Source organism: Podarcis erhardii (assembly GCF_964252035.2).
Source record: "Podarcis erhardii genome assembly, chromosome: 2".
Taxonomy (NCBI): Eukaryota; Metazoa; Chordata; class Lepidosauria; order Squamata; family Lacertidae; genus Podarcis; species Podarcis erhardii.
In genome coordinates, this window is record NC_138498.1 from 86,511,012 (window position 1) to 86,526,167 (window position 15,156).

Sequence of the window (15,156 nt, forward strand, 5' to 3'; positions counted from 1 at the left end):
CTTCGGTGGTTTTTATCAGGAATGGTATCCAAGCTCTCAGCAGGTTGATGTGATGACATTACACCATCCAGAAACAATGCATTAATTGGGGCTTGGTGTAAATTGGGGGTCCACAGTCCCACTTGTCACACTCATAGCCAGTATTCTGCCCTTCCATCCCCTCTTGCAAGCCTGCAAGCTGCAAGTGTCCTAGAGATAAGAAGAAGAAGAGTTTGGATTTGATATCCCGCTTTATCACTACCCTAAGGAGTCTCAAAGCGGCTAACAATCTCCTTTCCCTTCCTCCCCCACAACAAACACTCTGTGAGGTGAGTGAGGCTGAGAGACTTCAGAGAAGTGTGACTGGCCCAAGGTCACCCAGCAGCCGCATGTGGAGGAACAGGGAAGCGAACCCGGTTCACCAGATTACGAGTCCACTGCTCTTAACCACTACACCACACTGGTTAGGACTTGTTCTCATGCTGTGCTTCTGAAGCACATGGAGCACCATAGAACCCGCAGCACAATCCCAGGAATTATCTCTGCCCTGCACCATGTTTGGAGCTGGAAAAAAGGATTGTGCTTTTTGGAGGTGCCCATGGAGTGGGGGCCCTGAATCAAGTTTTGAGTTGCCTGAGTGCTTCTCAGGCAATTTGGGGGAAATTGAACTGGGAGGTGATCTGAACTACAGTGGTACCTCGGGTTAAGTACTTAATTCGTTCTGGAGGTCCGTTCTTAACCTGAAACTGTTCTTAACCTGAAGCACCACTTTAGCTAATGGGGTCTCCTGCTGCTGCTGTGCCGCCGGAGCACGATTTCTGTTCTCACCCTGAAGCAAAGTTCTTAACCTGAAGCACTATTTCTGGGTTAGCGGAGTGTATAACCTGAAGCGTATGTAACCCGAGGTACCACTGTACTTGGTAGATTATTTGGGGGAATAAATCAAGGTGAATTTTTTGAGAGATGATTCGGAGTAATGAATTCAGACACCTGAAGAGGGGCACTGAACTGATTTGAAACAAGATCTATTGGAAAATTAGCTGGGCACTGCTGAATTGAAAAGGAACTGATTAGGGGAAGGATACAAATTAAAGAATTTATCAAAGGTGATTTAGATGGGAAATTAGTTGGCTTGCTGCTTTGGACATTTATATTCTAAATCCGTAGCTATACATCTAAATAAACTCATTTAAATCTGTTGTGATATGCCCATGCCCCAGATTTTTTAAGCTCCTGGTAGCACCACTCAGGTGTTCCATTACATACGATCCAACAGAATAGTCTTTTATTATGGGAGAAATTTATATTAAAAAAATGTACAATTAACCAAAAGGACAGGATTTTTTCCCCATTTCATGTAGGGATAATTACTAGGCAGCAACAATCAATATCTGCTTTTGGAAAGTTCTGGGCTCAAAGTCCCAAATCTAAAGTTTTGCTTAGGCCTCTATAAGGGCTTGAGCTAAACCAGGATTTCCCAAACCTGGGTCTCCAGCTGTTTTTGAACTACAACTCTTATCATCCGTCCCGGATGACGGGAATTGCAATCTGAAAATAGCTGGAGACCCAAGCTTGGGAAACCCTGAGCTAAACCAAAAGGATATCTTGATTTCACCCACATGCATTGAACTGCTGCCTCCACCAAGGAGGAGACATTGAGCTCAGTATTATATTGTCCACATTGATTAGCAGCAACTTCTCAGGGTTTCAGGAAGGGGACATTCCCAGTCCTACTCAAAGTTGCCTGGGATTGAACACGGGATCTCTATGAAATGAGTTTTGAAATTCCCTTCAGTCTCGAAAACAGTTTGCCATGAGGCATTGAGGGTCTGTTTGAGGGGAGGAGGGAAATCCTAAACCCTTGTTGAGTAAACACTCCTTTGGCTTGTCTTCAAGTTCTTAATTTGCTTTGTGACTCTGCATTTGTACAGAGGGATTGAAAGACGGAGAGAAATTAATTTCACAAGGACTCCCTTGCCTGCAAGCAGATATAATTCTTTACTGCAAAAGGCGCGTGAAGTGTGCTTCTAGGTAGTATAAAGACCTTAATTAGTTGCAAACCGGATGTGTTTTAATTGTTCTAGCAACCTTCCTTGTTCTGAAAACACAGCATTCATTTTTATGTGGAAACATGATTTAAACCTGTCATTTAAACTGGGCTTTTCTCTTGCTGATTGAAATCAATGTGCCCTGGGTGGAATGGATAGCCTTTTAAAATGTTGGATTCAAATAATTGTATTTTATTATGCTTTTCGTGTTTAATAAACACTGGAGGATTTCTTTATTGTGGTTGCTATGGTAATGCATGCCAAAGTCCCTTTACAGGTTTTTTTTTAAAAAAAAAAACTTCCTGAGCCTACAATTAGCTGTTTCATGTTTTTAAATAGATAACAACTGTTCTATTATTTTGTATTGGCATCGGCCCGCCTTCATCATAGCATATCAACAAAATATTTGTGATTTGGATGCACCTTGCATTTTGAAAGTTCACTTATCATTAATTGCTTTTGTTGGTGCAATTATAAGTGTGTTTTCCTTTATTGTTTCCTAGGAGGGAAGGGTACCTAGGGTGGGTGGCATCAGCTACATGACGGTAGCCTGCCTTCCCTCCCTGCACTCTGTATGATGACAAAAACATTACAATTATTTTGTCTGGAACAGGCAGTTTTTCCTCCTCCAGGCTTATCTCAACACAGACATCTACAGTTAATTTTACAGTCTCCAAACTTTATGAGCCCATTTTAATTTCCCCTTTCACTTGACAACCTGGGTATTGAGCATTTGTCCTGATTGTTTGCACAAAATTTGCAGGGAGGTTCATGACAATGCGTCAGGGAAATATTATCCCACACTTTCCAGTGCATTGTTTTGTGCCAAATTCATTTTAATTAACCTGATTTCTCTATGTGATTGTGTCCCACCCAAAAACAAAAGAAAGTCTGGCAGTCCCCTTTTTGGCATAAATTATTAAATGTCTGGGAAGCTCAACAATTATAAGAATAACCTCAGGTTTTTTTCCAGCAAAAATTACACATTTAAGCAGAAGCCTATTCTTGTTCCCAATTTTGCTCACTTACCAAAATTACTCACATATTGCACTGCTAGCCCTAATCAGAGAAACACATGCAAATTAATGGACACAAGTAATTTAGGTTTATTAACTTCAGTGGATCTACTCTGACAAGAATTTTCTCAATGATTTTTATTTTATTTATTAAAATAAATGCCTTTCACGTAAATATCGTTAGGGTGTGTAAAAAAATACATTAAAATTAGATTAAAACCTACTTACAGAAAAAAATAAAATACCAGCCCACATTAGGCCAAAGCAGATATATCAAGTTATTACAGTCAATTGTTTGGTTGGCTGCAGGCTGATGTACTTACAGAAATGATAATACCTGTTATTAGGAACATACATTTAGGTGAAAGCAGCCCAGCTGCTGGATTCTGCTGGGGAATCACTTTAGAGATGTGCATTTGTGCTTCATATGTTCAGTGCTAGAAACACTGATGTAGTCCCTGTTCTGTGCAGTTGTATCCAGCTCCAAGACAGTTGAGGCTGTGCTGCATGGAACAAAGCCCTGACCCAACCTGCTTTTTGAAAAAGAAAATCATATTTGAACGCGAGATTGCAATTTTTAGTAAGAATTCTGCCTCCCACCCCATTACTTTACTGACCAGTCATTTTTTCATTCATAAATGCAGCCACTATAAATCTTACAGGATTTTGATATTTTCCCCTTGTAAGTACTTTGCTACACTGAATTTAATATTGTGTGCTCGATAGCAGCTCCCCTTCTTTCTTCTCTCCAGATCTTAGTCCCATTCCTTCTGCCCCTTTTTTCTTTTTAATGGAACTCTCAGCTTTAAAAACAGACTTACGGAGCTGTCGCAAATATTTCAGTGGAACTAGCTTCAGTTAGGTTGAGAAAAAGCCACACTTACTTGGCCACATCTAAACCAGATGATTTTAAGGCTTATATAGCCCTAATTATTCTATGCTTCTGGCTTAATGATTAGGAATCATACCACAAGAGGGAATTAGAAAATAATTTAGTCCTGCTATTATTATTATAACTCCTGAAAGAAATATTAAAAACAAAACTTAAACTACTGCGCTGTACTTGAAGTTTGAAAAGTAGTCTGGTCTGCTATTTGTGAATTCTCACAATCCAAAATAGCAATAAATAAATAGCAATACAATTTAGTCAGCAACTAACCTCATACTATGTTCAAGGGCAGCTTGATCCCAAGCACGTTTACATAAGTAAGTACCCTTGTGTTTGGTGGGCTTACTCAGTCCACCAACCAAACAAATGTGCATATTCCAGAGTTGTAGTTTCAGACAGAAGCTGTCAACTATGCTCCTTGCTAGGAATCGACGCTCGGAAAATTAAAATTCTGCGCATCCTAAAACCTATCACTCATCACAGTAGAAACCGCGTGCAAAATGTCATGTGCAAGTAAGAATACAGAAGTGGCATGGGCAATGGATCAATCTTGATTAGCAGCAAGCCTGCCGCCATCCTAAAAAAAACCCAACACAACCCTGTGTTTAAGGGGCTTCTAAAATGAATGGACTAAACTGCACCTCTGTAGTGAAAGTGGCGCCTGTTAGCTAAAAGAGGCCCAAGGTCCCAGGTGAGGTCTTGACCCAACAGCTGAGGCCATCGTGTGCTGTCGCAGGACGCAAAGAAACCTCCTGCCTTCCCGATCCATTGCATCCCACCTTCGGCCGGTAAGCAGCATCCTCGGCGGGCAGCATTTGGATCAGGAAGACCACAATTCCCAGCGTGCCTTGCGGCCGTCCTCCAACACCGCGCCTTACCATTGGCTCCTTCGCCGACAGCCGCCAACCAGGCGCGGGCTTGTAGGTTGGTAGAGCGGTGTGTTCCGTCTGTGTGTAGATCTTGCTCTTTTCTGCCCCATCCCGGGTAGGGAGGAAGCCGAGGGAATTGGTTTTCCCGCCCGCGGTGGTTATTCCTGCTGTTGCTATGGGGGGTGGCGGGAGTAGCCATGGCAATAGGAAGGTCTCCTTCGAGATGGATGAGCAGGAGCGAGTGCGAGTCCTGCAGGGCATCCGGGTGAGTAGGAGGGCGAGCGCGGGGTGGCGGGCGCCTGCCGGGTAAAGGGCTGGGGGGGGGCGGGGGACGGGGCGGGGGACTAGGCAAGTCCGGGGGTGGTGGAGGGGGGCCTGGGAGTACTGAGAGGATGTCTCTGGGGAGCAGGGACACGGGATCTAGGGGTCATGGGCTCCTCTGGATTGAGTGCTAATGGTCCCCAAGGTTATAAAAGTGTGTTTGGTAGGGAAAAGATACTCCTGCTTTCCTGAAGGTGTCCACCTACATTTCTTCTTAAAGCCCACGACTCCTTTAATGTGACACGTTTAATAGGCCCATGAGTATCAGTTGCTGGGGAACCCAAGCGAAGAGAGTACATGTGGGCTTCCCATAAGTTTCTGGCTGGCCACTCTGAGAACAGGATCCTGGATGGGGTGGGCCTCTGGTCTGACCCAGCATGGCTTTCCTTATATCTGTCATTCATATTTTATATATATATATATATATATATATGCAGGTTTTGGTGTCCTCGGGTGTCTTCCCGTGTAAAAGTTGGGGTGTCTAGGCGACGTTTCGACGAGGTCTCACTCGTCATCTTCAGGCTGGTGCTTTCGGCTTCTTGTTACTGGAACAGAGCAGGATCTCAGTGTTTGAGTTCCTATAAATACTGTAGAGGGGGTGTGGTGTATAGCCTCCAATGTTCTGGGCAGAGAGGAAGTTCCCAGGCTAGTGTGCCTTTTCTTCTTTTGTTCCTTAATTACTTGAGAGATATCTTGAGTGATTTCTTGAGTGATATCCTGAGTACCACTTAGGTGGGTCATTAGGTGTGGATTAGTTGCTAAAGTCTTTGTGTCTTGACCTCTTGAACTTTGTGAAGAGTTTTCATGAGAAGATGGCTGTACTGTACTTAGTTGTGCTCTGGCTTGGCTTCGTGTATAGGGGCGAGCTGTGGTTTTGTGGCTTGTGTCAGCCAGATCTGTGTAGGGATTGCAGGGGGGTGCAGCATCCGGAGGTGCCACCATGGATTGGCTACTGGATGGTGTCTGTAATTCATCTGTGGAGAGGGTCTGGGTTTGGGTCTGGTGTGGTTGATTGAAACTTCCTCTCTTTTCCAACACATGAAAGAAACAGGACACGAAATTAATTTTGCAGATTCCAAATTGCTCTTTAACACGGAACATCACCACAAGAGAATAATCATGGAAGCCATCGAGATAGAGAAACACCCTCACAACATGAACAAGCGTGACGACACATCCCGCTTGCCAGACATCTGGAAATTAGCCCTCCCCACAAAAACTGACACCAGATCCAGAGGCACACAGAACGCCAACACCAATCAACCACACCAGACCCAAACCCAGACCCTCTCCACAGATGAATTACAGACACCATCCAGTAGCCAATCCATGGTGGCACCTCCGGATGCTGCACCCCCCTGCAATCCCTACACAGATCTGGCTGACACAAGCCACAAAACCACAGCTCGCCCCTATACACGAAGCCAAGCCAGAGCACAACTAAGTACAGTACAGCCATCTTCTCATGAAAACTCTTCACAAAGTTCAAGAGGTCAAGACACAAAGACTTTAGCAACTAATCCACACCTAATGACCCACCTAAGTGGTACTCAGGATATCACTCAAGAAATCACTCAAGATATCTCTCAAGTAATTAAGGAACAAAAGAAGAAAAGGCACACTAGCCTGGGAACTTCCTCTCTGCCCAGAACATTGGAGGCTATACACCACACCCCCTCTACAGTATTTATAGGAACTCAAACACTGAGATCCTGCTCTGTTCCAGTAACAAGAAGCCGAAAGCACCAGCCTGAAGATGACGAGTGAGACCTCGTCGAAACGTCGCCTAGACACCCCAACTTTTACACGGGAAGACACCCGAGGACACCAAAACCTGCATTCCTGTACCCGTGAAAATCTACGAAAGCAAATATCTTACCTCTACGGGGAGGAAACCTTCCAGCTGACAAGAACCTACGAGAAACTAGAAGTCCGAAGAGCCACCATCTTATGTGATCTCTTGTTCCTACGCAACTGCCGAGACAACAACTTAATTCCCACATGCTTCCAACTTAAATTCCATTCTAAAACCCCAGCCACCGAAAGGATCCTGAAACGAACTGAACTATCCCTAATCAGAAACGAACTACACAAGAAAAGATACCTACTAGACCAAACCAACAAAGATCTACTCACTCTTCACCTCAAACTCTGTAACAAAATCCACCCTGCACTCTGGGACAAATGCAAACAACTAGCCGTCTGGAGAGCTGAAACGGAGACCTCACATAAGACAGACACACACACCAACAAACTCCACAAACTAGAGAAACGCCAGAAGCCCAGCCACCCTCCACAGCAACCCATGAAACAAACAGTACATAACATATCAGACAGGATCCTCACCACAACTGAAACCAAAGTACTCTCCAAAGGTTTCAACTTTGCAGTCGCCCCGAGACGCATCCCCACGGAAAACATCATATGCGGAGTCGAAGCTAGCCTAACCAAAATCAACCCAGATGAAGCCAATAAAATCAGACTTGAAGTCACCAACATCCTCTGCTCCAGCAAACCACCCAGAAGCAATTTACACAAAGAAGAACAGAAAGCACTCACCAACCTGAGGAAAGACAACAACATAATCATTCTCCCAGCAGACAAAGGTAATGCCACAGTGGTGATGAACACATCGGACTACCAAGCAAAACTATCAAATCTACTCCAAGATCCTGCCTACAAACCTATAAAAACAGATCCCACCACCTACCTGGAAAAAACCACCAAATCCAAAATAAAAGCCTCTCCTATCAGTGAAGAAATCCAGCTAAGAATCATCCCCAGAGAAAAATCATCCAGATGCCCCAAACTCTACGGCCTCCCCAAGATACACAAAGAAGGAACACCACTCAGACCAATAGTCAGCTCCATAGGCTCACCTCTACAAAATCTCGCTAAATTTCTCGCCAAGCAACTTCAGCCCTATGCAGAATCCATCTCTTCACACGTACCAAACTCCTTCCAGTTCATAGAAACAATAAAGAAGCAAAACCTACATCCTAATGACCTACTTGTGAGCTTCGATGTTGTATCTCTCTTCACACAAGTGCCCATTAATGAAGCCTTGACAGCTATTCAAAACAAATACAATCCCCCCGAATACATCTTGGACCTGACCAACCACTGCCTAACCAACACGTACTTCATCCACAATGGACAAAGATACAAACAGATAGAAGGAGCACCTATGGGATCACCCCTCTCACCGGTCATCGCAAACCTGTACATGGAACACTTTGAAACCAATGCTTTAGACAAGTCAGAACACAAACCCAAACTTTGGCTCAGATATGTTGACGACACCTTTGTAATTTGGCCACACGGGAAGGAAAAACTGGATAGCTTCCTCACACATCTCAACAACTTACACCCCAAAATACAATTCACTATGGAAATAGAAGCCAACAACCAACTTCCCTTCCTTGACGTCCTAATCTACAAAAAACCTGATGGCTCCCTAGGACACACTATCTACCGGAAAAAAACACACACCAACCGCTACTTACATGCACAATCACACCACCACCCTGCACAAATAAACTCCGTAGCCAAGACTCTCATCTCCAGAACCAAACGCCTGGCTGACAAAGACCACTTGACAACTGAGTTACAGAATCTCTCAAACGTGTTAATTGCCAATGGATACCAGCAAAACAGGATTACGAAGCTAATCCAAAAGGAAACACCCCCAAAAAACCAAGACACAGAAGAAAACAATGGCATGGCCCTCCTTCCTTATATCAAGGGCACTACAGATAAAATTAGCAAAATCCTCCATAAACACAATATCAAAACAGCCTTTTGCACCAACCAAAAAATAGCCAATATCCTCAGAAACCCCAAGGATAAAATCCAGTTGGAAAACCAAGGGATCTATGAAATACCCTGCAAAGTCTGCCCAGCCACGTACATTGGACAAACAAACAGACGAATAAATGCACGTATCGCAGAACACAAGAATGCCGTCAAAAAAGAAGAAAAAACTTCCTCTCTTTTCCAACACATGAAAGAAACAGGACACGAAATTAATTTTGCAGATTCCAAATTGCTCTTTAACACGGAACATCACCACAAGAGAATAATCATGGAAGCCATCGAGATAGAGAAACACCCTCACAACATGAACAAGCGTGACGACACATCCCGCTTGCCAGACATCTGGAAATTAGCCCTCCCCACAAAAACTGACACCAGATCCAGAGGCACACAGAACGCCAACACCAATCAACCACACCAGACCCAAACCCAGACCCTCTCCACAGATGAATTACAGACACCATCCAGTAGCCAATCCATGGTGGCACCTCCGGATGCTGCACCCCCCTGCAATCCCTACACAGATCTGGCTGACACAAGCCACAAAACCACAGCTCGCCCCTATACACGAAGCCAAGCCAGAGCACAACTAAGTACAGTACAGCCATCTTCTCATGAAAACTCTTCACAAAGTTCAAGAGGTCAAGACACAAAGACTTTAGCAACTAATCCACACCTAATGACCCACCTAAGTGGTACTCAGGATATCACTCAAGAAATCACTCAAGATATCTCTCAAGTAATTAAGGAACAAAAGAAGAAAAGGCACACTAGCCTGGGAACTTCCTCTCTGCCCAGAACATTGGAGGCTATACACCACACCCCCTCTACAGTATTTATAGGAACTCAAACACTGAGATCCTGCTCTGTTCCAGTAACAAGAAGCCGAAAGCACCAGCCTGAAGATGACGAGTGAGACCTCGTCGAAACGTCGCCTAGACACCCCAACTTTTACACGGGAAGACACCCGAGGACACCAAAACCTGCATTCCTGTACCCGTGAAAATCTACGAAAGCATATATATATATATATATATATATATATATATATATATATATATAGTTTTACAATTTTGAATATACATTTAAACCTTAAGAAGGGAAGTCATTGATATTTTCTCTTTCCATGGTTCATTTTGCATAGCATAAATCCCCACTTATTTTATATAAACTAAACCATTCAGTATTCCACTATTACTTCCATCAAAACTTATTTATACTATTCAAATTATCTTAATGCTGCCAGCGTTTTCAAGTGTACACAATTTCCCTCCATATATTCAGTAAACATTTTCTTCTTTAAACTAATGTTCTTGTTCTCTTATTCTATAAGTTAGATCCACAAGCTGTGCATATTCCATCAGTTTAAGTTGCCATTCTTCTTTGGTTGGGACCTCACTTGTTTTCCATTTTTGGGCTAACAAAACACGGGCCACCGTAGTTGCATACATAAATAACATTTTTTGACACCTGGGTCCTTATGTTCATCTGATCCAGTAGGGCTCTTCTTACATTCTTAAAACTGCTAGTCTTTCAATTATCGCAATACTCTTGGTAGAAGAGCATTTTGTGGCTTATGAAGGCAGATGGCCTAGTAGCCTTTTTATTAATAAAGATTTCTAGTGTTGTTTTAAGTGCTCAAATTTCTTTCTAATTCTTACTTAACTTTGCAGCGGTTTTGTGAGGTATTTTTTAAAAAAATCCCATTTTATACATGTGGCAAAATCATTTGAGAATAATTTTGTTGACCACTACTTGTCATGTTAGTGAGTGAAAAGAGATTTGAACCCAGGTCCAAACCCAGTATAATTTGTTGAATGTAGGAGGCAGCTGAGGAAAAAGAGCATGCTGCTACTGCTCATAAAAGCAATATGGAATTGTAGGCAAGTAGGGACAGCCTTGCCATTTAACAGCACTGCAGATGAATGCATACAGCTGTCAATTCAATTAAATCATGTGTATGTGGGAGAAAAGGGTTGTGATATGTTACAGTACAGTCTTCAATAGCTTCTGTATAGAAAGCTCATTTGATATTATTATTAATGTGCATCCAATCTTAGAGAATGACAGTATGTCCAACAGAAGTGTAGTCTCAGAGTACGACATCTGGACTATGCAAAACAAATTGGTATAAAATGCACATTGTAGTACAGTGGTACCTCGGTTTTTGAACATACAGTGGAACCTCGGGTTACAGACGCTTCAGGTTACAGACTCCACTAACCCAGAAATAGTACCTTAGATTAAGAACTTTGCTTCAGGATGAGAACACAAATCACGCAGTGGCGGTGCAGCGGTAGTGGGAGGCCCCATTAGCCAAAGTGGTGCTTCAGGTTAAGAACGGACCTCCAGAACGAATTAAGTTCTTAACCCGAGGTACCACTGTAATCCATTCCGGAAGATCGTTCGAGTTATGAAACGTTTGAAAACCGAGGCGCAAAGGGCTGTCTGCAAATTCAGTAGAGAAAATTGAAAAAAACTCAGCGGAAGCTGCTCAACTTCTGAGGCGCGTTCAAAAACGGCAGCATTTACTTTGGGGTTTTCAGCGTTCGAAAACCGAAACGTTTGACTTCCGAGATGTTCGAAAACCAAGGTACCACTGTATCTGTGTGTATGTTTTGAATAATTGAGGTGATCCTAAGTTCTTAATATCAAGGGAATTTCTCTGTAACCGTAAACATCTTTTCATTTTACAAGGCCCCAAGTACTCTGTTGCTTGTGAGTGCAGAATGACAAGAACCAAACTGCAAGTCATTAAACATTGCAAGTTTACAAATTCAAGTGTGGAAGTGTTCATAAAACACTGGATCAGTTTCAAGCAATATTATTTGTATTAGTTGTAACTGATTAGTATCTGCTCTCCATCACAAAGTTACTAGCTAAGGGAATTTTTTTTAAAAGCCTCGTCAGCTTCCCAAGTACAGTAAGCAACTTTTAAAATATATATAAAAAGCTTTTTCGCAGTATGCAACTTGTAGAAGGTGCATTGATTTAGCTTTGGTTGTTGCAAGCAGTTCTGTCATGAAGACTAATCAAAGTGGTAGATTAAAGAGTATAAAAACAGAGATCAGATAAGGATTGAGAACAGCTGAGGAAAGGATAGGAGAGAGAGAGAGAGAGAGAGAGAAGAAACAAAAGCTCACTCTAAGGAGAAGAATGTTGGAAGATTCAGGACCAACAAAAAAAGTACTTTTTCATGCAACACATCATTAAATTATGGAACTCACTCCTATAGGAGTCATGATTGCCACCAACTTGGATGCCTTTAAAAGAGGAGTAAACAGATTAATGGAGAATAAGGCTAGCCGTAGCTACTAGCCATGATGGCTGTGCTTGGGCTCCACAGCCATGAGCGTAGCCAGGCAAGTGCCCCCCCATCAAGTAAATAAATAAAATATTTAACTGACCGATGAATTGCATGGCAGATAACTCAGTTTTTACACCCCCCCCCAACGTAAAGCCTGCCCCCTAAAAGAAATACTGACTGTGCCCACTTTCACAGCTAAAGGTCCTACTGGCAGGCTTCTCACAGACATCTGGCTGGCCACTGTGAGAACAGGATGCTGGACTTCCTGGGTCATTGGCCTGCTCCAGCCAGGTCCTTATTTGGCGAAGGGCGATTTGATAATCCTGTTCTTGCTTTCTATTAGAGAAGCCTAAGCAATCTACAGCAAAAGGATTAGGCTTTTCTTTTTAATTTCATACTAACAAATATATCTGTAATCACGATAAGTTTATTTATATTCTTGTCCCTTGCTATTTTTATCCTTATGTGCATAGACCCTTAGGAATAGGGTGGGCTAGAATTCCAAATATATTCTAAAAATAATTTTTAGAAAATCATTTTCTAGCATATTCAGTTCCTTTTTTGGGACATTCTCAAAGATGGTAACTTTACTCTTCCAGCATTGCCTGAGGAGTGTCAAAATGACAAATTAATACCTGCTATGCAATCCCTTTCCTATTCATGCCTAAATGTATTTTGGGGGAATGTACTGTATACCTTTCAGGTATACTTACGGTAGCTTACAGAAAAATAATACAACAAAATAATCAGTCTTATTAGGACTGTTTTTAAATCACTATATACCCTGCACATCATAACAGCCCATTAGCAGCAGACAGCAAACTAAAATTTTGACTAGTGAATAATTATTTTCCTCTAGAGTGCTTGTCATTCTTTTGTTATTAAGGGTAAGTTGTTGCATCTCCGATAATTTCCAGACAAGAGATAGAGAGATGAAGGCAGCAGCACATGAATTATGATTTCTTGATCTCCAACACTTAGTTTGGGGATTCATCCAAATTCTGATACAGGGGTGGGCAACTCCCAAAAAGACTTGCGATCTACTCACAGAGTTAAAAACTGGCAGTGATCTAACCCCTTTTTTTGGGTTCAGGTCAAAGTTGTTGAGCTTCTTTGGGAGGAGTCATGGATCTACCAGTGATCTACCACAGACGTTCAGTGATCTACTGGTAGATCACAATCTACCTGTTGGACGTGCCTGCTATAATACAACTAGTCTCTCTTTTTCTTTCTCTCTGCTTTTAAAATTGTGTTAGCTTTCTGAAGATGTGGTGAAACGAATGAAGGAACCTTTCCAACCTAAAAGGGATCAGCGATCACCGTCCTTGTCTCCGCCTCCTTTGTCGCAATCTACAGAAGGGAAATGTAAGACGTCTACAGGTATAGTGCTGAATTTTTACAGTTCTCATATGTGTGAAATATGGCTGTCTTCCTTTTTCACAGCACACTTGTGTTTCATCAATGCATCAGCATTTTTAAGGTAACAGTGACTTAGTACATTCTATTTCCATTTAGCTGGGCACATGTTCTGGGTCCATTGTTGTTCAACATCTTTATAAATGATTTGAATGAAGGAGTGGAGGGGATGCTCATCCAACTTGCAGATGACACCAAACTGGGTGGGGTAATCAATGCTGCAGAAGACAGAATCGGGATTCAATGTGACCTTAACAGATTGGAGAACTGGGTCCAAAGTAACAAAATGAATTTCATTAGGGAAAAATATAAGGTTCTACAGTTAGGTAGGGAGAACCAGCTGCACAAATATAAGATGTGGGGGGACATCTGGTTTGCCAATAGTACATTTGAAAAGGATCCAGGGGTCTTGGTGGATCACAAGCTTAACATGAGCCAACAGTGTGATGCAGCGGCAAAAAAAAGCTATTTCTGTTCTAGACTGCATATAGTGTCCTGATCAAGGGAAGTAAGAGTATTGCTCTATTTTGCCTTGGTCAGACCATACCAGGAGTACTGTATCCAGTTCTGGGTGTACCACAATTTAAGGAGGATATTGACAAGTTGGAACATGTGCAGAGGGGGGCAACGAAGATGATAAAGGGTCTGGAAATCAGGCCTTATGAGGAATGGTTGAGGAGTTGAGTATGTTTAACCTGGGTAAGGGAATGCGAGGAGATATTATAGCCATCTTCATATATCTATCACATGAAAAATGGAGCAAACTTGTTTTCTCCTGCTCCGGACAGCAGGACCTAAACCAATGGCTTCAAGTTACAAGAAAGGAGATGCAGACCAAATATCAGGAAGAACTTTCTGACAGTAAGAGCTGTTGAACAGTAGAACTGACTCTCTCGGAAAGTGGTGTGCTCTTCTTCATTGGAGGTTTTTAAGCTGAGTCTGGATGGCCATCTGTCATGGATGCTTTAGTTGAGATTCATGCATTGCAGTGGGTTAGACTAGATGACCTTTGGGGTCCCCTCAAACTCTACAATTCTAAAATGTTTTGTTACTCTACAGCTTTGAGAGCCCGTGTGGTTTAGTTGTGGTTTAGTATTGACCTAGGACTGAAGAGACTAGGATTCAAATCCTTGCTGGACCATAAGGTCCACTGAGTGTTCTTGGGTCAGTCACCGACTCTAATCTTAATCTAGCTCACAGGGTTGTCATGAAGACAATATGGGTGGGGGGGATTTTCTTTACCATGGTTTCCTTGGCAGAAAGGTGGGATATAAAGGCACTAATAAATAGAGTAAAATGTAGGGGAAAGCAACCATAATACGACTGTTATATTTGATTGATTATATTTGGTGCTTAGGGATTGTACCATAAGCATGTAGTGTAGTTATGTGTGTTCAGAGGTTCGCGAACCTATTCCAGATGTTACCAGTGAGAAAGAAGTGGAGGAATTCTGATGGAGCTCAGCTGTTTCATTCTCTGCCTAATGGCTTGTTTC

At 42.5% G+C, this 15,156-nt stretch overlaps 1 protein-coding gene across 6 annotated transcripts in view; it reads left to right on the forward strand.

The window, feature by feature from the left end:
* Positions 1–4,846: 4,846 nt before the first annotated feature.
* Positions 4,847–15,156, forward strand: part of CHCHD6 (coiled-coil-helix-coiled-coil-helix domain containing 6) — a 196,256-nt gene continuing 185,946 nt past the window's right edge. For 2 of the 6 annotated variants that reach the window (XM_081853913.1, XM_081853917.1), the window contains exons 1-2: positions 4,847–5,066; positions 13,502–13,625. In XM_081853913.1, the coding sequence (XP_081710039.1) occupies positions 4,977–5,066; positions 13,502–13,625 (214 nt within the window). In that variant the 5' untranslated portion in view covers positions 4,847–4,976. The remainder of the gene's footprint in view (positions 5,067–13,501; positions 13,626–15,156) is intronic. The other 4 variants (XM_081853915.1, XM_081853918.1, XM_081853914.1 and 1 more) reach the window with 3 other exon arrangements.